This window comes from Punica granatum, chromosome 2, assembly GCF_007655135.1.
Source record: "Punica granatum isolate Tunisia-2019 chromosome 2, ASM765513v2, whole genome shotgun sequence".
NCBI classification, from domain to species: domain Eukaryota; kingdom Viridiplantae; phylum Streptophyta; class Magnoliopsida; order Myrtales; family Lythraceae; genus Punica; species Punica granatum.
The window spans coordinates 32,377,322-32,403,757 of NC_045128.1; the positions used below are offsets into that span (position 1 = coordinate 32,377,322).

General features: G+C 42.4%; 6 protein-coding genes across 11 annotated transcripts; 3 read left to right on the plus strand and 3 right to left on the minus strand.

Moving 5' to 3' along the window:
- Nucleotides 1-166: 166 nt before the first annotated feature.
- On the minus strand, nucleotides 167-7,927 carry LOC116195895. 2 transcript variants are annotated; one of them, XM_031525299.1, is made up of 3 exons: nucleotides 7,377-7,927; nucleotides 5,854-6,072; nucleotides 167-677 (listed from the first exon to the last, which is right to left on the minus strand). In XM_031525299.1, exons 1-2 carry the CDS (start codon nucleotides 7,730-7,732, stop codon nucleotides 5,856-5,858), a joined length of 573 nt encoding a protein of 190 aa, XP_031381159.1. In that variant the 5' UTR covers nucleotides 7,733-7,927; the 3' UTR covers nucleotides 167-677; nucleotides 5,854-5,855. The 2 variants fall into 2 exon arrangements, with proteins under 2 accessions (XP_031381159.1, XP_031381158.1); XM_031525298.1 differs by lacking the exon at nucleotides 167-677 and adding an exon at nucleotides 5,537-5,764 and having other exon boundaries at nucleotides 7,377-7,926.
- LOC116195893 (UDP-glycosyltransferase 76B1-like) lies at nucleotides 703-4,088 on the plus strand. Of its 5 annotated transcripts, XR_004154728.1 has the most exons (6): nucleotides 743-893; nucleotides 1,061-1,649; nucleotides 2,078-3,003; nucleotides 3,403-3,495; nucleotides 3,564-3,788; nucleotides 3,950-4,088. XR_004154728.1 is itself a non-coding variant. In XM_031525295.1 (4 exons), the coding sequence occupies exons 2-3, from the start codon at nucleotides 1,148-1,150 to the stop codon at nucleotides 2,953-2,955; spliced, it is 1,380 nt and encodes a 459-aa protein (XP_031381155.1). In that variant the 5' UTR covers nucleotides 703-893; nucleotides 1,061-1,147; the 3' UTR covers nucleotides 2,956-3,003; nucleotides 3,403-3,513. The 5 variants fall into 5 exon arrangements, 4 of the variants coding, with proteins under 4 accessions (XP_031381155.1, XP_031381154.1, XP_031381157.1 ...); XM_031525295.1 differs by lacking the exons at nucleotides 3,564-3,788; nucleotides 3,950-4,088 and having other exon boundaries at nucleotides 703-893; nucleotides 3,403-3,513; XM_031525294.1 differs by lacking the exons at nucleotides 3,403-3,495; nucleotides 3,564-3,788; nucleotides 3,950-4,088 and having other exon boundaries at nucleotides 704-893; nucleotides 2,078-3,106.
- On the plus strand, nucleotides 4,428-5,075 carry LOC116195896 (17.6 kDa class I heat shock protein 2-like). The gene has a single exon (XM_031525300.1). It carries the CDS (start codon nucleotides 4,459-4,461, stop codon nucleotides 4,906-4,908), a length of 450 nt encoding a protein of 149 aa, XP_031381160.1. The 5' UTR covers nucleotides 4,428-4,458; the 3' UTR covers nucleotides 4,909-5,075.
- Nucleotides 7,928-13,127: 5,200 nt separating the features above from the next.
- Nucleotides 13,128-16,052, minus strand: LOC116193462 (transcription factor MYB25-like). Its single transcript, XM_031522169.1, has 2 exons — nucleotides 15,669-16,052; nucleotides 13,128-14,197 (listed from the first exon to the last, which is right to left on the minus strand). Exons 1-2 carry the CDS (start codon nucleotides 15,961-15,963, stop codon nucleotides 13,485-13,487), a joined length of 1,008 nt encoding a protein of 335 aa, XP_031378029.1. The 5' UTR covers nucleotides 15,964-16,052; the 3' UTR covers nucleotides 13,128-13,484.
- Nucleotides 16,053-17,680: 1,628 nt separating this feature from the next.
- LOC116194144 (elongation factor 1-delta 1-like) lies at nucleotides 17,681-19,609 on the minus strand. The gene is made up of 8 exons (XM_031522878.1): nucleotides 19,484-19,609; nucleotides 19,134-19,239; nucleotides 18,930-19,046; nucleotides 18,691-18,781; nucleotides 18,456-18,576; nucleotides 18,240-18,353; nucleotides 17,965-18,126; nucleotides 17,681-17,877 (listed from the first exon to the last, which is right to left on the minus strand). Coding segments are annotated over exons 2-8 (693 nt in total). The 5' UTR covers nucleotides 19,220-19,239; nucleotides 19,484-19,609; the 3' UTR covers nucleotides 17,681-17,875.
- Nucleotides 19,610-20,515: 906 nt separating this feature from the next.
- LOC116197101 (lectin-like protein) lies at nucleotides 20,516-21,829 on the plus strand. Its single transcript, XM_031527127.1, has one exon. The coding sequence runs from the start codon at nucleotides 20,590-20,592 to the stop codon at nucleotides 21,607-21,609; it is 1,020 nt and encodes a 339-aa protein (XP_031382987.1). The 5' UTR covers nucleotides 20,516-20,589; the 3' UTR covers nucleotides 21,610-21,829.
- Nucleotides 21,830-26,436: the final 4,607 nt, after the last annotated feature.

Sequence of the window (26,436 nt, forward strand, 5' to 3'; positions counted from 1 at the left end):
TCCTACCCTTGCCACTCATGGAGTAGAAAATTATTAAAGGCCTGTCACCTCTGCATTGTCTTGACTAAACTGCACTAATTTAAAATGTTGTCTCTAGCGGCCACCTTGTCTCGATATTTTCAGAATCATTATGGAAAATGTATCTCGATGCCGTCTGATAATCTTATTTGAGACTATAATGGATATGTTATTCTACATCATGGTGCTCTTGGAGTAGAAAAATATTAAAGGTTTGTCACCTATGCCATTGTCTTGATTAAAACTGCGCTAGTATAAAAAAGCTGTCTCCACTCGCCATCTTGTCTACACTTCCAAGTTCCAAGACTGGCTACCACTGACCAGCCTACTGGTCCAATCCAACGTCAATACTATTTCATAAGAAAATCTTGTCCAAAGAAGGCATATGTCCATCCCGGCCGGACTGTTCTCCTCCTTCAACCTCTCTGTCAGAGAAATTATAGGTCCTGAACTGTTGTTTCCATTCCCATGTGCTCGGTAACGGTGCAGAGGACTACGAGGTCTCATAAACACACCATGCTCCAGCTTGTCCAAAGCCCAGATCCTTCACTCGAAGGGTTTCTCCATCAGAATCATGCACATAAACTTCAACTACCTGGTCGCCTCCAACTAGCCCCACTTCACTTTCCACCCGATCCCGACGGCATACCAATCAGACCCTGCCACGTTATCCAAGGTAGAAAAGTTAAAAAGGTACCAAACATTCCCACATAATGAAGATTAGCTGCGGGTATATGTTTAAGTTCTCATGCCACGGCCATTGAACAAGAAAGACACAAACAGGGAGGATTACGGTATTGTGATTAGTCCCGTGCAAGATAGAAAGAGCAGATCTAACCCGTCTATCTGAAGCACTTATAATGGTTATATCATTGGTACGTCTGCGAGTAACTTTCGTACTTACTGATGAAATCTGCAGTATCCTACCATGCTCTAGGACATCCCATTAATCTTCTTCTCGGTATCAACTTATATTTAAGATCCTCATATATTTTTCTATGCAAGTCCGGGAGAGTGTTTAGCTTTGTCCGTCTTTGTGCAGGCCTGCTTTGGAATCTACCGTTTCCAATCACCAATATATATAAGCACTGAGCATACATGAGAAAGGAAGCAAATACCAATCCCTTCCATGGAAGTTCCAAGTGAGGAGAACCAAATGGACAGCCCAAAGAAGTGTCTCCGAGTGATCCTCTTCCCGGTCCCCTTACAAGGCCACATAAACCCACTCATTCAGCTTGCAGGCATCTTATACTCTCGGGGCTTCTCGATCTCCATAATTCAATTTGGCTTCAATTCCATCAACCCTTCCACTTACCCTCACTTCAACTTCCACTCCATCCTGCCCACCCTGTCTGAGACCGATGCCAACACAGGGGATGTCATAGCTTTTGCGCTGAAGCTTAACTGCTGCTGCTTTTCTCCGTTTAGGGAATGTTTCTCAAATATTCTGTCAGATACTTCAAAGGGTCGGATCGCCTGTCTGATAACTGATGCAGCCTGGTACTTCACTCAAGCTATTGCGGATGAGTATAACATCCGGAGGTTGGCTGTGCGGACAACAAGCATCTGCTCTTTTCTTGCCTTCGCTGCCCTTCCGCTTCTCCGTGAAAAAGGTTATATTCCTCTAGAAGGTTAGTTTTTCTTTTTTTCTTTTTTTGGATAAGTAGTGAGTTGGTTTTTAGTATTGCAGAACAGTCCGCATCTTGGTTTTGCCCCCTTAACTGATAAGATGTACTCAGAAATATCATCTGCTTCATTAGTTCATTTCGTGAGTGGAAGAGAAGACAGTTTACTTACACTTGCCGTGGTATTGGGAGTACAGTTTTGGGAACTGACTCACCAGAAAAATTGCATTTCCTGCTCGTACATTCTGCCAGCTTCTGTTCTGTGTTTTTGATCATTTTCTGCCTGCACATCTTAAAAAAATTAGGCATGCTTGAATAGTACAGTTCATGCATTTAGGAAAATTTGGCCAGTTAAACAGCTACTATTTCCTTTTCTGGTAATGATCCCATTCCTAAATCGCTTTTCCAAGCACGGGGTGGAATTTTTTCTGCAGAGTCTCGATTAGAAGAGCCTATTCCTGAGCTCACACCATGCAAGATCAAGGACATCCACATGATCAAGTCGGGAAACTTCGAGGACATCTTCAGGTACGTAACCAACGTGGTCAGAGGAAACAGGGCCTCTTCCGGACTTATCTGGAATACATTCGAGGACCTCGAACGGGCTAAGATAGCAGAGTTTTCTCGGGAATCCCCAGCTCCTGTTTTCCCGATAGGCCCATTTCATAAGTACTGCCTTGCCTCCTCCAGTAGCTTACTAGAACCTGACAAAAGCTCGCTTTCGTGGCTTGAGAAGCAAGCCACCAACTCCGTTATTTATGTGAGCTTTGGTAGTCTCGCAGTGATTAATGAGAAGGAGTTCCAGGAGATAGGTTGGGGGCTTGTCAATAGCAAGCAGCCATTTCTGTGGGTGGTCCGCCCCGGGTTGGTCCCTGGGGTTCAACGGCTTGACCGGCTTCTTGAAGGATTCCTCAAGGTGGCAGGGGAGAGGGGACTTGTGGTCAAGTGGGCCCCGCAGCAGGCAGTCCTGGCCCACCAAGCCACAGGTGGGTTCTGGACACACGGTGGGTGGAACTCGACTCTGGAAAGCATCTGTGAAGGGGTCCCAATGATCTGCCAGCCAGCCTTTGGGGACCAGAGGGTGAACACAAGATACGTGAGTGATGTGTGGAGGGTGGGGATCCACTTGGAGAATCGTATCGAAAGGGGAGAGATCCAGAGGACAATCAGGAGGCTGATGGGGAGTGAAGAAGGGGAGGAGATGAGAGGGAGGATCAGGAGTCTCAAGGAGAAGGGAGAGGCTTGTCTTCGACCCGGAGGGGCTTCATACAAGTCTCTTGATAGACTGACCGATTACATATCAGAAATCTGAATGACTAAGCAGCTGAATTCGAGTTCTGGTGGTGAAACTCTGGGCAAGGTTCGATCAGATTTTTATGTATTTTTTTGTCTGTTGGCATCAGCGTCTCATGTTGAAGTGATAAATTGAAGTTTCGAGAGTCAAAATCATGTATGTTCATATAGACACAAGTATCGAATTCGAATTAAAACTACATAAATGACGTAACGGTTACCTTAAAGACTGGCAAATGCCTTGTAAACGCCCCGATTGCAGGAACAAAATGAACAAATCTTCAAGTTAGGCAAAGTGTTCCTGGGTTAATTTCCAACTGAGCGACCAAACAATGAGAAACTAACATATAAAAGTGGGCTACTGCTATGATCCGCTGTAGCTAAATACAATTAGTCCTTGTTAAAGCACTTATTTCATCGACCTACCTACGAGCCGATAATAGCTGCATTTGCTCTGCTGAATCAGATTCATAAGAAGCTGGATGAGCAAGAATTTCTAGCTTAAAGATCGAAATCGAACCTGTTAATAATCAGAACGAAAGCTGCAGTTTCCAAGCAGGTAAAAATGCTTCACCTTTAATTTCATGCAGGAGATATTACATTAATCTTCAACTCCTTGTTATGTAGGTCTGCCTAGCTATTCTTTTTAATCCAAGCTGTTCGGCAATGAGTTCAACATTCGGAGGCTGATATTATGGACTACACTGTTGGCTCGTTTCTTCACTTTGCTGCGCTCCCAAACCTCTAACTCCAAGATTTATACATCACGCAAAAGAGATATCCATGTTCTTTACATATTAGTGAAGAAGGATAGATGAGATCCTGGTTTTATGATATCTCATCTGGATGCAGGTCTGTTCAGGAACAGTCATCGTGCATGTTCCAACTCGAGTCTCTCCATGCTCATTTATCTATTCCATTAAGTCCAGCTCACTTTAGTCTATGGATAGCCTTAATCCATCCTCGGCCTACATATATAATTATTCACTGAATCTTTCATTTGACAACTGCAGTTTCTCCTCCTCTGGTCCATCTCGACGTGATCAGAAAGGGCAACTTGGAGGACATCTCTGGTTTATGACCGTCCGAGGCGTCTTCAGGAGCTATCTATCAGGAACACATTCGAAGAATCCGACTGGACCAAACAGAATAGTTTCCTTAGAAGTCCCTTATTCCCGTATTCCCGGTGAGTCCATTCTGCAAGCACTTCTGCGCCGCCTTCGAGAAGCGTACTAGCACTCAGCTGAGGGAGACCGAGGCGGAGAAGAATACATAGCTGTTAGGAGAACATGTTGCAGAACGCGAAAGAAACTAAATTTTGGGCATAAATGGAATGACGTAAGACTTGAGTGCGCAAAATGAAAATATGCCCATTTCTTGGCCGAAGAGAGCGCGCCATTCGCACGGAGGTCTCTAGAACGCTCTCGATCATTCCTCCCTCTATATAAACTAACTCCACTGCGCGCCTCGCTCCACGAGATAACTGTAATCGGTAACTGCAATCGAGCCCACCATCGGAACAATGTCGTTGATTCCGCACTTCTTCGGCCGCCGCTCCGATGCCTTCGACCCTTTCGATAGACTTCGCCCCTTCTCCGGCCAGCTGGCGGGGTTCCCTTCTTCTGAGGCGTCTGCCATCGCTCATGCGCGCGTGGACTGGAGGGAGACGCCGACGGCGCACGTGTTCAAGGCGGATGTGCCCGGGCTGAAGAAGGAGGAGGTGAAGGTGGAGATAGAGGACGACAGGGTGCTGCAGATTAGCGGCGAGAGGATGGCTGAGAAGGAGGAGAGGTCGGACACGTGGCACAGGGTGGAGAGGAGCAGCGGGAGGTTCGTGCGGAGGTTCAGGCTGCCGGAGAACGCCAGGGTCGACCAGGTGAAGGCGGCCATGGAGAACGGCGTCCTGACTGTGACTGTCCCCAAGGAGGAAGCTAAGAGGGCCGATGTGAGGTCGATTCAGATCACTGGCTGATCGAAAATAATCGGTTGGTTCTGTTTCCGGTTGCGTTTCGAAGTAGTAATTCTGTTGGTTTTGTGATCGGAGTTTGCCTAACTGTCATCTATGCGTCTGAGAGTCCGTCTGCTGTGTGAATATTTCCGAATCAATGGACTCCGTTTTCCTCCTTTTTCGTACTAAAACTTCCATGTGATCTCTGCAATGTACATCATCGCCGATTATGTTCATCCCGAGCATCAATTCATCATTTGGTCAGTTCCGATTGGGTAAGTTTCATATTGTTCCCTGAACTTTGCACCATAAGGATATTGAACACTTCTGTTCAACTTCGCTTGGTTCGGTTCGATCTATGGTTCTCTTTGTGGTGATCAAAGGATCCTCTTCCGATTTCGACTCTAGCAAGTGGTTCTTTAATTTGAGGATCCTAATATCATCTACAAATAGAATTGACAATGACTGAACTAACCAGAAATGGAATCGATGATGATCTCTGATGGACTCAACTTGAATTAGTCTGCTCTTTAGTAAACTGCACATACGAGGTTTAATCATCCAGTGGTGAAACTACAGTGAATGTGGTGAACTACATTGAATCCGAAATGATAAATGTCGGATTCAGTATCGAACAGAAAAATCAGTAGCGTGGAAGCAAAGCACAATGTCTAATTATTGGCGGTTCATTCTTCATTTCTTCGAATGTTCCGTTGGATCGGTTTCTTAGGCTTAAAAATAACCAACTGTACATGTCGGACTCCAGCCCCGTCCCATGGAGCTCACAGCATTACGACCTAGTTAAACCGAGCCATTTACATCAATAGTGAAATGCGGTTGCTCGAGTCTGAGAAATCCGATGCTCTACTGAAAATGGGCTCTGAACAGCAGCAACTTAAAAGCATAAGGACATTTCATCCGGATCTTGGGATGCAAGAGAGGTGTCAAGAAGAATTGGGGATCCATTACCATTAAGAGGGCACATTGAAGCGGAAGAGCCAAGAGATAACGAAGGCGAAGATAACGCAGGCGAGGACGAAGTTGAGAAACCGGTGGCCATGCCAGAAGTTCGGAGGCCCTGGCACCAGGTGAAGTGGTGGTGGAGCCACGGGCTCATCCACCTCACTCAATTCTGCCTTGCAGTTTCCGGAGACGTTGCGTGCTACTGACCCGCAGATCTCGCACGTCCTGCAAGTTTTTCTCAGAGATTTAATTTAAGATGCTCATGGAAAGATAATAAATACCACGAGCCACTGAGCCATGGGAATCTTCTGCAGCTTCCAATGAAACAGGACGTCAATGAAAGCAAATGATGTTGTTGAGGTCCAAGGGACGAAAATCAAATCTAAAATGAAATCGAAGTTCTGCTGCATAGGCAAAACTTGAAGAGCAACCGAATTGATTCTATTGTTCCATCCAAAATCTGGCAACTAAAACTATTTTCGGAACGAGACGGGACAGTTAATATATCGGACATGAATTATGACAAGGACAGGGATTTCTCTAGACAGGAATCGTGCCTATGACTGGTACAACGAAGTCATCACAAGAAGTCCGAACAACTGCATGTTTCGTTCCAAAAAAGATAGATCTTCAGCGGCTGAGTGCAACTTATCTATGTCCTGAATGCTGTCATAAACTCAGGAGATTGGCAATCATTTTAATTCTCAACTGAAAGTCAGAAAACTAAAGCTCGTGGATGAAAAAAAAGAAACAGAAAAGCAACAGTGGTGCCGCTCTATCTTATTGTGCTACAAATGGGTTGAAATTTGTGGCTTACTTCGGGAATGGCCTGTGAGAACGTTTGAAGGGTCGGCGATTGTCTCGACAAGCACAATCATAATTAACTTGTTGAGAGAACTCGTTGGTCGTTTGGGTCATGGATTTCTATACCCGCATAAAACAGCAGGGCCTCGATACGAATCCTATAGCAGTATCCGTGCATACCAATTCAAATGCATACTCGGTGATAGAAAACGGAAAGGGAGCTTCTCAACGTGATGATTCTTGCGTCTATAAAATGCCTAAAGAAGGGAAGAAGTCTTAAAAATGGTCTTTTGAGCTGCGGACAATATATATATTAGCTAAAGCTAAGGTTCCTGTCCAGCTTTAGCACTATTAATTCGGACACAGCTTTCACTTTTGTTCGCACCACCGAAGATAAGATTCCGTGCTCACGACCATATCGGAATAGAAGAAACTCGTTAATTTGTGCTCATGAAAAGCTTTTTCGGTTTTTCGAATAAGGGAAGGAAGCGGATAAACTAATTTTTTTTCCCCAAACGATTTTTCCCACTCTGTGTTAACTCAGCATGGATGAACTTCCTAATGCATCCTAATGGCAAAGACAATTTTTTTTGATTTGTTCATCTACTGGCAAGCAAAACCGGCCATCCCGAGCAAGATACACGAAGACATCAAGAGAAGCAATGTTCACAGCAAGAAACATGGAAAAGCTCGAATTCAGTTCAGTATTCGATGTAGGCACTTACTTGTTCCCCCGAATCTTGAACCAGGTTTCGGCGCATTGCTGGTGAGCAGCGGCCAAATCATCCTTGCAGGAGCACCCCAACTCGATCGGGGCATTATCGGCACCGCATACTTCCCGATCAGCTGCAGCCAAGCTGAGGTGGCAAATCCTGCAGTCCCTCTCCGATTTGCCCGAATGCGGCTCCTTTCCAGGTCTCCCCGATTCAAGATCCCCTGAGGAAGCTGCAGCTGCCGCCTTAGAACATTCCGGGGCCGAGGATCTCTGCTCCTTGACTGAGGCAGCGGAATCTTGACTTGGGACATTACCTCCGTCAGCAAGAACAACGACGACGTGGGATGTCTTGGAACTTGTTGACATTTGGAAGAACACCCGGGTGGGGATCCTTCATGAATGCCCTCAAAGAATCTTTTCGAAGCTATAACAACGGCGTTCTTGATCCCTCTCTCTCTCTCTCTTTCCCTCTCTCTCGTCGGACAGAAGTTGGAGGAGAGAGAGAGAGAGACCCGGAATGACCTCGAGGAAATACAAGATTAAGAAGACTAGTGCAGAGAAGAAGGAAGCTGCCGATTTTGTACTATGATAATTTCTTTTTTAATTTTTTAATTAAATATTCTTTGACATGCCTAATTAACAAGAATTTGATTCAATCCATGTCTACATTTTAATAATTGGGGAGGGGCTGAACCGGCCCTTTTGGAACTGTTCTTCATTTCCTTTTGGTCATTGGAGACAAAATATGTCCAGTGGAAGATTCTTCCTTGTCATCTTCACTTATCTGCTATGTCCACCAACACATGGCTGTGGTAAGTACCAGCATACTGTTGTTTCCTTGAAAGTCAAACTTGTCGTCCCATTTGAGGATTGACTAGTACGTGGCCCTATTTGCACATACAGGTCATTTTATTGGATGCAGATTTGTCTCGGACCTGCAGTCCTTTACGTTTTCCATGTGGCTATGTTAGTCTGGTTGTTAGTTGACTGTTTTTTAAAAGACAAGACAGACAGTTGTTTATGTTATTATGTTTAAATTTCGAATTTCAGTTTTGGAGGTAGTTATTTCTCTTGCAGTTATCTGATGTACTTTTGTTAAAAAGGGTTGTCGACAGTTATTGTACGTATGAAGTTTGTCATCTTTCTCCCTCACTCTCCCTTGGTATTTGCTCTCTTTTGCACCGTCCAATTCTACAATTTTGCAGTTTTCACTGCATAATGCTTGTGAGTGTTGATCATTTTGAGTGAGTGTGAGGAGTAAAAGTGGTATCAGAGCCTCAAAGGATCTTGAAGGATCTATGAAGCGGTGGTCAGTCCGGTGTTTATAACTGCTTGATAGCAAGCAGGTTGAAGATGGAAGTTTCTCCATCAGCAACTGGTTTCTCCATCATTACACCATGTGTTCGATGGAGAAAACTATAAAGCTTGAGTTTTGAAGGTTCGGGCATTCATGGAAGGCGCAGATTTATGGGAGGCAGTGGAAGATGACTATGAAGTTGTTGATCTGCCTGCCAAACCCAGCATTAACCAGATTAGGTACCACAATGAGAGAGAGACCAGGAAGGCTAAGGCAAAATCGTGCATGTATGCTGCTGGGTCACCAACGATTTTCACAAGAATTATGAGGCTTGAATCTGCAAAAGCAATTTGGGATTATTTGAAGGATGAATATGGAGGTGATGAGAAGATCAAAGGTATGAAAGTGTTAAATTTGCTGAGAGAGTTTGAAAGGCTGCAGATGAGAAGAGAGAAACTGTGAAAGAGTTTGTAGATAGACTTGTGGAAGTTACAAACAAGATCAGGGTGCTAGGAACAGACATTTAAGATGACAGATTGGTGCAAAAGATTCTAGTTTCTGTGCCAGAAAGATTTGAGGCAACCATAGCCTCACTGGAGAACACTAAGGAACTTTCAGATATCAAGCTTGTTGAGGTCTGTAGTGCACTGCAGGCTCAAGAATATAAAAGCATGATGAGAAGAAATGCACCAGTTGAAGGAGCACTGCAGGCTTAATTGAAACTTAATCCTGAGGAGAAAGGGAAGAAGTGGCAGCAACAGAAGAAACCAGGCTATGGACCACTAAAGCAGGAAGGTACCAACACTGGAAATCAAGAAAAGAAGTGGAATCCAGTTCCTTGTCAGCACCGTGGATGCAAAAACCATCCACATTTCAAGTGTTGGAGAAGACCAAATATCAAGTGCAGGAAGTGTGGCAAGCTTGGCCATGTTGATGTTATATGCAGGGAGAAGAATAATCAACAAGCTGGTGAGGCACACAATGCAGCAAATCAAGAGGTAGAACAGTTGTTTGTTGCTTCTTGTTTTACTTCAAATGCAATTAGAGATGGCCAGTTAGTTGATAGTGGCTGCATAGGTCATATGACAAGTAATGAAGTGTTATTCTGTGACCTTGATAAATCTATGAAGTCTAAAGTCAAGATAGGAAATGGTGAATATATTTCTATTGACGGAAGAGGAAATGTGCTGTTAAAAGGGCCAGATAGTGCTAGGCTGATCACTGAGGTGTTGCTTGTGCCTGAAATCGACCAACTTACTAAGTGTTGGTCAGTTGGTTGAAAAATGGTTCAAAGTAGTGTTTTTGAAGAAGGATTGCATTATAGCAGCATATGAGCAAATACTGTTCAGAATTCCCATGAAGTTAAAGTGCTTCTCGTTCAATCCAATGGACAAGGAGCATGTAGCAATGCAAAATCAAGTGGAGGAAGAAGAGATTTATCACAAAAGGCTATGATATTTTCACATCACAGGAGTGGAGTTCCTGTAGAAGAATGAGATGGTGTTGGGACTCCCAATGTTGTAGAAACAATAAGTGACTGCAGGACCTGTCTGTTGGGGAAGCAGACAGGGCTACCCTTCAAAAGATCAAACTGGAGAGCTGTTAACAAGCTCCAGTTGATACACACACTGATATGTGTGGACCTATGCCTAAGGAGTCTTTGAATGGAAGCAAGTATTGCATCATCTTTATTGATGACTTTAACAGGATGTGCTGGATCTACTTCATGAAAGCCAAGTCGGAGGTTGTTGAAATTTTTTTTGAAGTTTAAGAGGCTAGTTGAAAATGATAGTGACTGCAGAATTCAAGTCATAAGATCAGACAATGGCAGTGAGTATGCATCAACCAGGTTCAAGGTAATCTGTTAAGGAGCAGGCATTCATCATCAGTTTACCGTGCCATACTCACCTCAACAGAATAGGGTCAGTGAGAGAAAGAGCATGAGTATTATGGAGATGGCACGTTGCTTGCTGTAGGAAAAGGGGCTTCCAAAGAAGTTTTCGGCTGAGGTTACAAACACAGCAGCTTTTCTGCTGAATAGATTGCCTACTAAGGCATTGGAGAAGAAGAAATCAATTGAGGCTTGGCATGGAGTTAAACCATCATTGAGGAACCTGAAAGTTTTTGGTTGTTTATGTTACTCACATGTTCCTTAGGTGAGAGAGACAAGCTAGATCAAAAGGCAGAGGCAGGGATCTTCATTGGATACAGTTTGCAGTCGAAGGCATATAGAATTTATCAGCCATTAACAGGAAAAAGTGATCATCAGTGGAGATGTGAAGTTCATGGAAGATAAGAAGTGGAATTGGATTAAGGAAGAAAAGAAGGAAAATTAATCTGTGCAATAGTCAAGTGTTCCTCAAAACACACAAATTGAAGCATACATTGATGCACTGGAACTCGAGGAGCTGGTACATGATCCTCCTGTAAGGGGAACGAGGTCACTTGCTGAAGTTATCAAAGGTGCAATGGGGTTGTGTTTGAACCAGCTTGCTCTGAAGAAGCTAAAGAAAACAAGAAGTGGATAGTTGTAATGCAGGAGAAGTTGAGAATGATTGAGAAAAACCAGACTTGGGAGTTTGTGGATAAACCTCAAGACAGAAAAGTTATTAGTATGAAATGGGTGTACAGGACCAAGCTCAATCCTGATGGTTCTGCCAATAAATACAAGGCAAGACTGGTTGTCAAGGGATATGCACAGGTTTGGGGTGTTGATTACTCAGAAACTTTTGCTCAATAGCAAGGCCAAACACCATCAGATTGTTTCTTGCCATTGCAACAAAGAAGGTATGAAAGATATATCAACTTGATGTGAAGTCAGCTTTTCTAAATGGTGTGCTCGAGGATGAGATCTATGTGGTGCAGCCTGAAGGATTTACTACTAAGGGAGAAGAAGAAAAAGTTTACAGGCTGAGGAAAGCCTTGTATGGCTTGAATCGAGCTCAAAGAGCCTGGTACAACAAGATAGATGATTATCTGAAGCATTTGGGATTTGAGAAGAGTTTTAAGTGAGTTTACTCTCTATGTCAAGAAGGAAAGGCAGAATGTAATTATCTTGTCACTTTATGTGGATGATCTCCTTGTGATTGGAAACAATAAGAATCAAGTTGAGAAGCTGAAATTTGACCTGATGAAGTTGTTTGAGAGGACAGATTTGGGAGAAATGGCCTTCTTCTTGGGCATGGAGATTCAACAGAGAACGCATGAAGTGTTTATCTGTCAAAAGAAGTATCTCAAGGAGATTTTAAAAAGGTTTCAGATGGAAGTACGTAAGTGTTAGCGCACCTATGAACCAGAAGGAAAAGTTGCAGAGAAATGATGGATCAGATCCTGTTGATGAAACTGTTTGCAGAAATTTGATTGGTTATTTGATGTATTTGACAGCAATAAGGCTTGATATATTGTATGCTGTGAGTGCACTATCAAGGTTTTTTTAGTTGTGCTGGTAAAACTCACATGGTGGCTGCAACAGGAGTGGTGAGATACCTGAAAGGGACTTTATCATATGGAGTGAAATTCAGCAAATGAGGAGAGCTCAAACTGCAAGGTTTTGCAGATAGTGATTGGGTAGGACCACTAGATGACATGAAAAGCATCTTAGGTTATTGTTTCTCACGGGTTCAGCTCGTTTTTTTATGGAGTTCAAAGAAGCAGGAAGTGGTAGCACAATCCACAGCAGAGGCTGAATTCATTGCAGCACAGCAGCAGCAAACCAAGCAGTCTGGTTGAGGAAGACAATGCAGGATTTGGGTGTAGGGTCTGAGGAAAATGTACGTTGACAATAAGGCAACTCTTGCTATCTCTCAGAATCCACTGTTTCATGGGAAAACAAAGCACTTTAAAGTGAAGTTCTTCTGCTCAAGGGAGGTGCAGCAAACTGGAGAAGTCAAACTAGTCTATTGCAAGACAAAAGGTCAGTTGGCTAATTTGTTTACCGAGCCATTTCATGTTGGAAGGTTTGAGTGGCTTAGACAAGAGGTTGGAGTTTGCAGCAGCTTCTGATCCAAGGAGGAGTTTGTTGGATGCAAATTGTCTCAGAGCTGCTGTTACGTTTTCCATGTGGTTGTGTTAGTCTAGTAATTAGTTAACTGTTTCTTACAAGGCAAGACAGACAGTTGTTTAGGTTATTATGTTTGAATTTCGAATTTCGGTGTAGGAGGTAGTTATTTCTCTTGTAGTTATCTGATGTACTTTTGTTAAAAAGGGCTGTAACTGACAATTAGGGTACGTACGAAGTTTGTTATCTTTCTCCCTCGCTCTCTCTTGCAGTGAGTGTTGATCAGTTTGAGCGAGCGAGGAATAACACAGTTTCGAAAACGTGCCACAACTCACATACCGCATCATTCACGTAGATTATGGAAATTAGTCGGGCGAAAATCCTTTTTTTTTTTTTTGGGATAAGTCCAGGAGTCACCATCTGACCCTGCGCTTTTGGCTGGTTTATTTCCACGAGCCTTTGTGTTAATCTAAGATCCTTTGCAGTCTTCATCAGATCAAAATAGACCGGTCCTCAACATTTGACTAACCAAAATCTTCAACTTGTTTCAATAAACAAGTTTTTTTTTTGTTTTTTTTTTTTGTTTTTTCCCTTCTTTCCCATTCCTAAGCCGAAATTCTCAAAGAGGAACACGGGTATAATGTCCCCATTTTTGTAATATTGTGAAAAGAAAAGAAAGAAGACAACTTCTTCAACTCAGCAACTCGACTTTCAACGTTTCTCAAAAAGTTTGATGGGTCGTCGAACATGGGCGGTCTCCGGCTTCTCTTGAATTATTCACATTCGACTTTCGACGTTTCTCAAAAAGTTTGCTTCCTCCCTTGTTAGGTGCTTGCCCATCCCCTATTCTCAATGTTAAGCCCGCTGTGGATCCAAGCGATGTTGTTCAACTCTGCAGCCACTTTCACCAGCTCTTGTCCCGGGAAATCTGGCGGCTCAATATAGTCAACAAACTCTGGCCCAAGTAATGTGCTCCGGGAATGTCTTCCCTCTCCATTTGGCTCTCCGCAGCAACCTCCGCCACATTTTGGGGGAACCAGAAGCTCGTGATGAGTAACTTCTCCCAGAAACTTATCCAGGCCAAGGTCCGGTCTTAGAGCCTGCACTAGAGGTCCTCGTTTCGGGACTATTCTTATATTTTCTGAGGCCCTTCCAAGTGTTGGACTATTTGTTGGATTATACACCTTAAAACCACCAACACGAGCTTGTGGTCGATAGGGGATAGACTGGTGCCTTTCCTCTACTTGAGCTCTATGCTCCACCGGGACTTCTCTCTCCTCTTCTTGAGAATCTTCAACTGAGTTTGCAGCAGACATTGTTACTTCAGGGACAGCCTTGTTTTCCTCAAGCGTATCTTCTACAATGACATTATTATGGGGCGAATTGGACCTCCAATTATTCAAGCAACGGCGCCGTAGAGTAGAGTTCCAGTGGTTCTTGATTGCGTTATCAGTTCTCCCAGGAAGAAGCTTCGCAATTGCAGCCCACTTGTTGCCATGGATGGCATGTGCCTCAATTATGATTCGGTCCTCCTCGTCTGCATCAAGCAGCAAAAATGGAAATCGGTTTCATAGTCCGAAAAGTAAGATAATTTAACAAAATATTCAAGCAGCCAAATTCATGTACAGTCTGATGCAGGAGACAACATTTCATGGCAAGCTTGCACAGCCCATTACAAAGGCACACGCATAAAATAAGTTCAGAGAAGGAAATTAGAATGGTGCAATAAAGAATCACATTTTGCTCTACGAAAACAAACATATGAAATGTTCAAAGAGATTTTTTGGACATTAGGAAGGAAGTACACCTGAATATACGGACAATCTACTAAGGTCCAAGAATGAAGCGGTTGTTTCTAACAATTGAGAAACACTGAGATTGAGAAATTTCCTAAAACAATGTTTCTAGCATAGACATGGACAAACGTATTATAGACATGTCCTTGTGCAGGAAATGCAGCATCAGCAAGCGATGACCAGGACAAGACCATGCCACCCATCCTTGACATCTATGCTGTGACCATCAACAACAAGCAGCAGCTTAAAATTCAATTGATTGCTGAGCCCTCGAAGTTCATTTGAAAGAGGAACTCCCCACAAAACAAGGACAGTGATAAACAATCAGAATAAGTCCATATGAAACAGACTATCCCTTGAGCAGCTGGCTTTTTATCTTAAAGCGAGGTTTGATTATTCCAATTGGATGGTTTATGATGAGAAAGCAAGGTGATTCTAGTCAAAATTGGCCATTTTCTAAAGTAAAGTTTCTTACTTCTGAAAACTAGGATCAAACTAATCAGAAGAGAACAGAGTGACTAGGTTAACGTAAAAAGGCATTATATATGGCATAAGCAGAATAGGTAGTCCCATTAAGTCGAGAGAGTAAACCGAACCTAGGGTGCGACATCTAAAGACAAAATGAGCAAATGTTCCAAGACAAAGATTAATACCAAGAGCATCTGTTATATATATAAGAGATAACATCGTAAAAAGTAAGACGGTAAAACTTCCAATCCTCTCTGTGTTCGTCACAACTTACTGACTGCATAAAATTTTGCTTGTAGAGTACAGACTGCCATGGTAGCTCTCATGCCGAGCTTAGAACTATAGTAGATTATGACAAAGGACAATCCAAGGTTTCCCAAGAACACCAAAAGTAAAGATCAAGAGCACATCATTGTCTTGCTTTGGAATCATTTTGGGTCCACTACCTTGGCATTTTAACCTTGATTACCAAGTTTCCTGCAGTCGAATATTCTTTCGAACATCGTATCTGCAGAACTCATTCTCGAACAGAGACTAAAGCTGCTGCTTTTTCAAGATTAGCCGACAAAGACCTAAATTTCTTGGGCAACTATCAAGGTTCGATGCTGCCACCTAAGGAAAAAATAAGTCGGGATCTCCCAGAATGCTGAAACTGGACAAGACGCATGATGAAAGCGCTGATTTTTCCGGAACCCAGAAGAGAGAAAAGCACGTAGGTGAGTTGTTCAAGTAGAGGGGATTTACCAGAGAAAGGCTTCCGCTTGACGGCTGGATCGAGCTGATTGCACCACCGGAGGCGGCAGGACTTCCCGGATCGGCCGGGGATCCCCCGGGCGATCAGGCTCCAGTTCCTCGGCCCGAACTGGGACACGAGTTGAGTCAGCGCCGCGTCCTCCTGCTGCGACCACGACCCCTTCACTCTGCAACCGCTTCCCTCCCCTCCTCCTCCTCCTCCTCCTCCGGGTGAGTCACTGCTCCCTCCGCCGCCGTCAAGGCCGGGAGATTCAGGGTAGGCTCGCCGCCGCTCTTCCTCGTCCATCCTAACGGTTTCTTGTCGGGAAGTTTCTGTGAACGGACTGACCCTTTGGTTTCAGTTGGTGGGGTTTGTTCGGTTTCTGTTTAGTTTTTTCCTTTAGTCTTCCTTTTTTTTTTTTAAATTCTTCAAAAGACGAAACGAACCGTGTTGTTGTGGGCCCCAATATTATTATCGTACCGGTTCTGCCGGGCGGTTTATTTAATATGACATCCATGTCGCTACATAGATAAGTCGAGCGCTGTCGTTTAGAGGCGGGGTAATCTGGACTTTTTGAACGCTGTGTTGACCCCTTGTTGACTCCGTTAGGCGCTTTTTCCTCCAACCTGCGCGAAATTGGCGGGTCGGGCAGATCCGACCCTCATTTCGGTTCACCTAAACTCGGAAAAAGATTCGTTTTCATTTTCATTTTTTTTCCGGTAGTCTAACTCTAAAATATAGTACGAACTCCCGCTATTTCATTAAGGAAATCAAACAAGATCACATTTGATCATTAAGATTTGTAATATTATTAGTATTTTACTGATGCGGGAAAAAAGTCCGAGTTAGAATCATTTTCCCATCACCAAGGATAGTAGAGTCCTTCGAATTCGACTGCCACCCCGTGATCTGCAAGAAGGGCTCTCGGGTTGGTGCTGGAAAGCCCTTTCCTACGCCAAGTTAGAAGTGTATTTTAGAGAGTATAGAGTGTGCTGGGTTATCTCAATGTGATTTTATATATATATGTCCCCAAAATGGAGATGGTGATGATAAAGCATGTGAGAATTAATTTGGCCTTATTACTGGTGACGGACCCAGAGGTTTTCATCGGTCGTGTTTAACCGCATGTCATGCGCCAAAATATACATACATATCATTTACATTGTGATCCATGAATATTTAGTCCATTTACAATTCGTTACCGATCCAAATTTTATTGATTTGTTAATTTATTTTGTGTCGTTTAACTTGTAATTAAGTTACCTAAGTTGTGTGTGATGTCATGAGCTGCTCGTAACATTAAATCTTCGACTCTTTTTGTTTTGATGTTGAGGTCACCAAACGTAGTTAGAATGGGATAAATATGTGTAGAGAGAGTTTATATCGGACAAACTAACATGCTTACTAAAGTCATAATAAATTACCATGGTAGATGAAATGGAACACAACATTTCAAGGAGTTAAGTGCACGTATACATGAACTGTTGCATAGATTTTCATCAAGGTACTAGATCGAAGTCCGATTTAAAAATAAAAGTTGCAAAGACGAGGCAAAACAAATCTTTTACACGTACATGATTTGGTTGAATATGGGAATATGTTTATCTTATAATCTTTCAGGCGATCTGCTAGAATGGTTCTACGGCACATCTTTCACTTCAACTTGATTTGCTAGGGTTGCTCTATAAGACATACCACATACGGTGTAAGGAGTTGCTGCGCATCGCCGGGTTTCTTTTTGGCTTCGGCATTATGATGATTGATGAGTCCGCTCCTTTTCTTGGGATTAAAGGGGACCTTGTGCTTGCTAGGAACGGTTAAATTCAGATTTTTTATTCTCTCGACAAGATAGACTTCGGTTTATCATTAATGGAGACGTAAGAAACTTCGAGTGTCGAAAACAGACCGTATATCTCATGTTGCTATGCCGGGAGACGGATGTTCAAGGGGACCATAACTCGGTTGGCCAAAGAAAAGACGGAGTGATAGTTTGAATCATCATAGTAGACAAACAACTCCAATGAGATCACACCAAAATAACTTATATTAGGCAATAACCGAATTATCGGCACTAGAATTCATAGATGAAGAGCTAACAAAGGACATAACTGCGAATTTGAGAAAATGAACGACAAAACTGATGACAGATTATAAGGTAGACTTAAAGCTCCACAGCAGCAGAATCCTCACATCGCCCAACCCCAATATATCCTCGAATTTCTGTGACAAACCAAACAGAATTATCAACACGAGTTCTCAAATCCATAAGATCGACCTGAACACACCGAGCTGAAGAAGGATACTCACAGATTTTGTTGAAAGCCACGATATCACAGCTCTGGACGTATTCGTTGATGGGTTCTTCCGTGAGACGCTCCTCGATGAGGGAGTCCACAGAGACCAAATCGTCCACAATGGTCAGCATAATCTGCAACTTCTTGATACCATACCCAACCGGCACAAGTTTTGCTGTGGAACAGGAAAGAATCATATCGTATCCGTAAAATTTCAGTAAATCTACGTGCTGGCTAAATTTGTAATCATCAAAACTAATCCAAGGTCAGGTCGATAAAAAGACATACATGCTCCCCAATTCAAGCCTTCCATCTGGACACTCCTCACGGCCTCCTCAAGTTTCTTCATGTCGGTCTCATCATCCCATGGCTTTATGTCCATGAGAACTGAGGACTTGCCCGCTGCATCAAAAGAACTAATAAGCTCGAGGCAAAAGTGAAACAGAGGCACGTTTATTCGAATATTAATGGTCTGGATTGAACAATAAAAAGGGAGCAACTCACATTCCTTCTTCTTGGAAGACGCCTTGACAGAAGCTGCACGCTCCTCAGCAGCCTTCTTCTCCTCCTCGGTCTCTTCACCAAACAGGTCTACATCATCATCGTCATCCTCAGCAGCCGCAGCCTGAAATTCAAGAAAGTTGCCCAGTTAAGGTCCAAAAACGATAAATATGAAAGAAAAGCACATTCAAACTGAACTCATAGAAAATTCGCCAAGAATGTGGAGAAAGATAATTACCTTTGTGTCAGCAACTGGTGGAGTGGCAACATCCTCAGTGATGGGAGCAAACCCCTCAACAATGACACCGCAGCCTTCTCCAGCAACTCCTCTGAAATGAGAAATTCATTGTTATTCCTTTAGCTAAACAGCATATGACAAATCCAAGAAAAAGTACCCAACTTTCAGCTAATTCCAGGAAATTTCACTGCTGCGCTTGGAAATTTGATCAGAGCCAATTGGCTATAATCGGAACTTACGAGATCCTCAGGAGAGCCTCAATGTGGTTGTACCACCTCGACACGTTAACATACTCAGAGGGTGGGGGCTTCGCAAGGGCCGCGTGCACGGTGATGTCATCCTTTGAAGCTTGGTACCTGAGGAGAGCAATGCAGAAAGCTAAGCATCGATATTACCATCGTTTACATCCATACAGAAGACAAAAACCTAAATCCGATACTGACCCGGTAATATAACTACGGGTAAGAAGGTACTCGTCGAGCTTCTTCAATCCCGATGGGGAGTTGACATGTGGGAGTACGACCGCCATTACAACTTCACAGAGAATTCCTGTTCAAAACCAGAAATTTAAGCTGCTGTAAGATCCACAATCCCAATTCGATCTATGAGCTCGAAAAAATACAAATTTACCAGTCAAAATCGTCTATTGTGTCTAATCAGGCACATACTAAACGGATCCGAGGAAACCCAGATCGATCGAAGAGCTATCCCTGCTTTCTTTCATCGGTTCCCAGATCGGAAAGGGCAGAAAAGATGTCAAATCGGAAGATTCAGACTTCGTCAGAGAGCTTACCGGTGCCACTAGAGAGGATGAGACCGCTACTGAGGCGAGTGGCTCTGTGAGATTGCAGGCTGAGGAGGCGAGTGCTATAGAGAATGAGAAGGCTGACTGTTGGAGACGACGATGTATATACTGCAAGATTAGGGTTTTACGAGTCGGTAATCTGCTTCCGGAACCGGGTCGGGTAATTTTCGCTCCGGATCCGTATTTTTAACGAAACGTGGAGTTCACCGGATCGGGCGGGCCTGAACGAAATTTGGGCTGATAGTGGTTTTGGGCCGACTGAACCTGGGTCTGGTCCGGCCCTGATCCGCTGTCTTAGCAGAGAAATACAGAAAACAAAATTACACTACGGCCCGGGAGTTACGCAGGTTTTAAAAATTTTAAAGTTATATAATTTTTATATTTTGGACAACTTTTAATACATTGGTGAAATGAAAAAAAAACCTTTCCTTTTAAAATTTTGGATTGATAACAAAAAATAATAATAATTCACATTTTAACAATTCTAACGCAAACTTTTTTCCTTAACTTAAAAATGTACAAACTTTCGATTTGATAACAATTATAATACGGCGTTAATTTTTTTGTGAATTTGAATGGAATCGAGATCACAAAAGGCACCGGCAACCTCAGTCGAGGGGTGATGGTCGAGGTTATGACTCCACCCGCTAAAATTGGGAGAATCCCCAATTTGAGGGTGTTCCCAATTCTGTGGGGTGAGGCCTCGATTCCGGCCACCACCCCCTCTCCCTATTGGGGTCGTCGACACCCTCCCCCGACTGGGGTCGTCGGTGCCCTCTGTGATCTTAATCTTAGCTGAACTTCAATATTTTTTTTTTGGTGTGCCCTAATATGCGAAAGCGATTAATCCAGTTTGATTCTCAATTCATTCAATATGAATTCTCTTCATTTTTAACACTCCAATTCAAAACTTTAAATAAGGAAATAAGCCCTAATCATTTCAGCCAAAGTACTTGAGTATAATTAACTACACAAATGTAACCTGTGGGACCCATGTAAGTTATTATTTCAGTCTTCTATTCTAGGTTTCACTCTCCGACTTCTTTGTTCTTTCCAATCTTCTCAAGCGCAGAGCTCAATTCAAGATTGCAACTATGGCCGGGATGGCACCGTCTAGGGTTTCCACTCTCGTCTTCCCGCTCGCGATCCTCCTCGCATTTCCAACCTCGTCACTCTCGCTCCGTACCCCGGTCGTCTCCTCTGACTTCGACCGCGGGATCGAGCTCCTCGGCGACGCTGCGATCTCCGGCGATGGGTCCCGCATGCAGATCACTCGCTCCACAGCTCCGAGCTCCGGCCTCCTCATGCGCTCAGCTCCCCTCAGGTTCGCCACTCCAATATCGTTCTCGACGGACTTCACCTTTTCGATCTCTCCTGGCTCCGGCGACGGCCTTGCTCTGGTATTATTCTCCAAGACCTCGGCTCCTACTTTCGGATCGAGCTCGTTCGGCCTCTCGAAGGGGGATACTAGGTTTGTTGGCGTTGAGTTTGACACTTCCATGGATGAGAATGTCGGTGACCTGAACGATAATCACGTGGGGATCGATTTGGGCAGCTTTGTGTCTGTCAGTGCGTCGAATGTTTCATCGATGAATCTGATGCTAAATAGTGGTGAGAAGCTGAGATCGTGGATCGATTATGATGCTAGCTCTAAGAGAATCGAGGTTAGGCTTGGTAGATTTGGGGAACCAAGGCCGTACAATCCCCTTGTAGCGCATTTGGTCGATTTATCGAAGATATGGAATGACGAGGAGGATGTATTGATTGGCTTAAGCTCCTCTAATGGGAACTCGGTCCAAACAAGCAGCATTTATTCATGGAGGTTTAAGCTGCGAAAGTTCCTGAATTCAATGCATTCCATGCCTGCAGACCCGAATGAGAACAAGGGAGGTGAGCACGCAGACGTAAACAAGAAAAGGGCCTGTCCGGTGGCTCTTCTTGGGGGTTTAGTAATTGTGGCTTTGTTGGGGGCATTGCTTTTGGCTCTGATGCAGAGTTTGTGGGCTATAGCTGTTGAAGCATTTCGAGTGGACTATCCTGAGCACCGGGTGGATTTCCAATACGAAAAGATTGGCGTCGTTGTAGGAAAAGATGGAGGAGGTGGTAAGAATTAGTATGACTTTGGTGATTCTCCTGTAAATGTGCGGTGTTATCTGCAGCCTGGTATGACCTATATTTTGCACTAATGTACTAACTAGTATGAATATGACGAGACAAACTCCCTAGTTGTTGTTAGCAGTTCTTATCAGTGTAATCATGATATGAAGTATGGTGAGTATGTGCTTATCTCTGAATGCATCTGCATCTTCTATGAATTGAAACTTTTTGATGAGGCTTTCTGTTGGATATTTTATCTTGAAATCTTGAAAGTAGATAATTTTCTCACCAACTCATTTGTTCTGGAAGCCTAACCCTCTGTACTGGAGAATATTTATAGAATTCTCTACTTTGTTCCCTGACATCATCATTAACCAAGTCTCTGTTTACAGCCCTCCCTAGAGGTCTCGCATTGTCAATCCAAACCCCGACTAGGTATCTATTATCTGGCAGATTCAGGAACTGAACCAGACCTCTGCCTGATGCCGTGACATACTGAACTTCAGTTATTGTGACTGTGAGTCTTGCCATGCTTCCTCCATCCAATAGGACCAGCATTGTCTTTTTTATCTGTGTCTGCTACAAGTATCGGTAAGGATACCTTGTCTTGGTCTTGGTTGCTCCTTCAGTAGATAGTTATGAGATTTTATTAAAGGCCGGGATAGTTATGACAGAGACAGAATTGGTGGGACGTGAATGAGAGGAGCCTTGAGAACTTCTGATTGTTATGTATTAGTTAGAAATTATGGGAAAGAGGAGGAGAAGAGGAGGATGGGAAAAGTGAAGGTCTGACAACAAATAGAAGGATAGATTTATTACACTGTACACTAACGCTCATTGTTTCATTTTTTCATTGCCCCTGCAAAGTTAAGGCAGGAACATAAGAAGCTTACTTTGAGAATTACGGCATTATTTAAACAGAGATTTGGCTGCACGGATCAGAGGTTTGACACACTTTGCTACAAGTAGTTTTCACATCAGATAAGTTTTGAGAGGTGAGGTTTGATTTATATATTTGGATGGTTCTGCATATTTAAATGTGCAGAAGCAGATACATTATTATATCATTGAGCCAAGTCATGGTCAAAAATTAAAACATGTTCATTCATTTGACATGAACATTTTAACTTATGAAATTCTTTTGTTTATCATATGATTTTCTAGTGCACTATATCATTTCTTTTAGATCTGCCTGTTTGCATCATTATATTTTTTTTTATAGTAATGGAAGTTATAGGGGAAGAGATGCGCATCAGATCTGTCTGTTTGCATCATTATATTTTTTTTAAAGTAATGGAAGTTATGGGGGAAGAGGTGCACGTCATTAGAGTTGTTCTTACTTTTGAAATGAGAAGGATCGGGCCGGGCAATTTCTTTCGTATGAATATGGGGCGATTGAGTCTTGTTCTTCTTCTGTCTTACTCAATACTGACTGGTTCTTCGTCGAATTATTGGCGGAGTTTTTGCTTGTGAGTTGAGAGATACCTTTTTCTGGGAAGCTGACGTCCAGTTCTCACTACACGAATTTGGTCCATGGATATGGTTTTCTTAAAGTTAATGTTTCTCTCTACACATTCTTCGGCTAAAGCATGCGACCTGTAGCTGAGCTCATTCACTGTGGCCTCCATTGGAAGCATTTTCTGTGGTCAGACCGACCTGGTTTGGACCGGTTGGAGTCAAATGTTAAGTTAACCTCACTTGCCCAGGGAAGATTAACCTTGATATATCCTCCTATCAGGTCTGTGTCACCCTCTCCGGACTAACAAATGAAAGAGGCTTCTTGCCTTCCATGAAAGGGATCCGATTTATTGCACTGGCACTCTATCCCGTCTTACCAATACAAGGCACCGAAGCTCGATTTAGATCTCTGTGCATGCTTTTCCTGTCATCTGTTTGTCTCCTCCTATGGAGATAATTGGATACGGTGTTCCTTGACGAGCAAAATGGAAAATGCTAATGGGACTCAACAGAGCCCTTTGATTAAGCTGAACTTATGCCGAAGAAAAGCCAGTGCCAATGATACTCAATATGGCTGTTGGGCTGCATCATTATCTGATCCCTTTTTTCTTTCGTTAGACCATCATCTGGTCAGATCACTAAGGCCGACTTTTGTCCCTGCTCGACGGTGGGTATGGCAGTGAAGCTTCCTTCTGCCTTTGCAATCGAGGGCTAATCTCCGTCCGGCCCGAGGAAACCTTTGCACTCCTCCGTTACCCTTTGGAAGGACTACGCCCCCATAGAAACTGTCTATTTAGTTGGTAAAAGAAATATCTATATACTTGGGGTTGAGGTGCATTTGTTTAGTGCAGAAAGTGCTAGGGAAACGGTACGGGAATGATTAATTCTATCTCCACTGGTTTGTTTTATGAAAATTTAATTTCCTTTCCGGATTGAACTCCCTCGATAAGGGGAATCCAATTCCTCCCGTAGCCTCATGGAATCAAGTTTTGATTCCAGAGCATGCATGTTCTCTTCTCCAAGATTTTCTCAACTTTTTACTTTTGCAGTCCAAAAGATAAATTTTTACATTCTAATTTTAATTTCAATTCCACTAAAATCAAACAAAATTCAAAATTATTCATTCCGTTTCCAATTTTGCCCGATTTGGATTGCGTTTCTGTTTCCGATTCCAAATTGCAAACCAAACGGGAACTCTTCTTTGTTTAACATGTGGCAAAATTTTATTGGTTTGTTCAATTGTTTTTGTCTTTTCAAAGGTTTTCCCACTTTATTCTTCTTCTTTTTCATAAAAATCCTTCTACGTTTGCCACATTTCAAAAATTCCTCATAACTATATCAACATGGCGAAAAAATCTACACAATATCAATATGATAATAAATTATTATTGTTTTGTGAATGCACATTCTATATTATATCTTAAATGTTCTATATTTGCATATTTTTCTAAAAATATTTATCTATTCTTTTCAAATGTTTTTAATTCATTCGACATCATTTAATCCTCATATACCATAATTTAGTTCACATATTTAATGATTTGAATTATACAGTGAAATATAATTTGAATGGGACTCATACATATTTTTATCACCAAAATAATATGCAACCACGCGCGAGCATCTTTTTTTCTAGTATGCATACGTAATATATCACATCTCTAATATCAAGAATTAATACCGTCTTGGTAAATTCATCTATCTTTTGATAGTTGAGAGACTATGACCATGCGATGAAACCCCCTAGCGTATGATCATTTTCTCTTTTCCTGATGATGGAGGATTTACAAAATATCAACGATCTTAAGGATCGTGAGGACATTAAGTTTCATGGTCCTGACATTCAATAGACACTTTGAAAAGAGAAAATATTAAATGATCATACCTCATAATGATGTGGTGAGGAAGAATCAATAGGATTGTTTCAATTAAGAAGACTTACCACAATTAATCGAGTGATTAGTACTTATTATTTAATTTATTGTAATTTAATTGGTTCTTCCTCATATCATGTGACGAGGTAGGATCACCAAATAATCTCTCATTTGAAAGGGTTTCATATTCAGTAAACACATTACTAATCAGACAAACCGGATAAAAAAACACCTGGATAGGGATCAGGATCGGAATTCAACGGGACATATAAATATTAAAATTGATTCCCGTTAGGACTGGTTAAGAATGAATTAGGATAATATTTTGGCAAGAAAAACAGAAATACCCCTACAACAGTTTTCAATTTACCAAAACTGCTGCACAGAAATTAAAGTGAAGAAGGGATAGTGGTGGCAGTGGCCGGCGTCGGACTGCCACCGCTGCACAGCCAATCCTAAAGAGAGGGGAAGGAAATTGGGACTGTGGTGGCCCAACATCAACCATCACCGCGCCTCTCTTTCCCCTCCCCTCTCTCTCTTTATAAAGAAATAGGTAAAGTAGATCTTCGACAGTATTCGATAAATATCCTAATTTTAAATCTTCGTCTACACCAAATGTATGATTGGGATATTCGATATCGTTAGCATTTAAATTCCCATATAATCTCCTTTTATATCCCGTCCCAAATTCGACGATCAAACATAGCCTAAGCGGTTAGGGAGGATTTGGTAAAAAAATTTGCAAAAGAATATGGCATGCGACTTTCCTCAGCTTCTCCTATAGAATATTGATCAGCCTTCTCATCCCATCTTTTATCTTTCTGATGGTTGACTCTCTGTATGTTAGCTTGAATAATTGTGTCCGTTCTCATTGGCCGGAAGCATCTCATTGTTTGTTACTTCTGCTTGTCGATTCTGCCCGGCACGTCAGATTCCCTCCTCACCACGCAGCAAAATTCAATTTTAGAATATGCAGCAACGGGGTCGCTCAACTGTCGTGCTTCTTAAGTCTAACTTTATCGTAATAATGAAAGCGATCGATGCACAGCACAGTATAAAGTTATGACTATGAGAATAAACAATCGAAATATTGTCGAAAGAAAAAGGAAAAAATGATGAGTCTAGGATATAATATTGACTTGAGTAGCTAGCCAAGATCTTTCTTTATCTTTTCCGAATTAACTATCGCTTTTACATTTCCGCATGGCCGATTGAATCTCTGACTTGGTACTAGCTAGGTTTTACTAGTTGATGCGATACATACAGATGATTGTATCTGGTCCTCCCGGAGATTGTAATTGATAATAAATACATACATATATATATATATATAATTCATATTGAAACAAATGACTATAATAATTCTTGTATGCAGATAACTGTTTGTTAGAAAATACAATGCAATTCTTTTGGATGTCGTGATTATTGAAATGGGGGTATCATTATAAGAGTACATTCATTTTTATCAATTTGTTTTACATACCAAACAGTATAATCATATTATCCTTTATA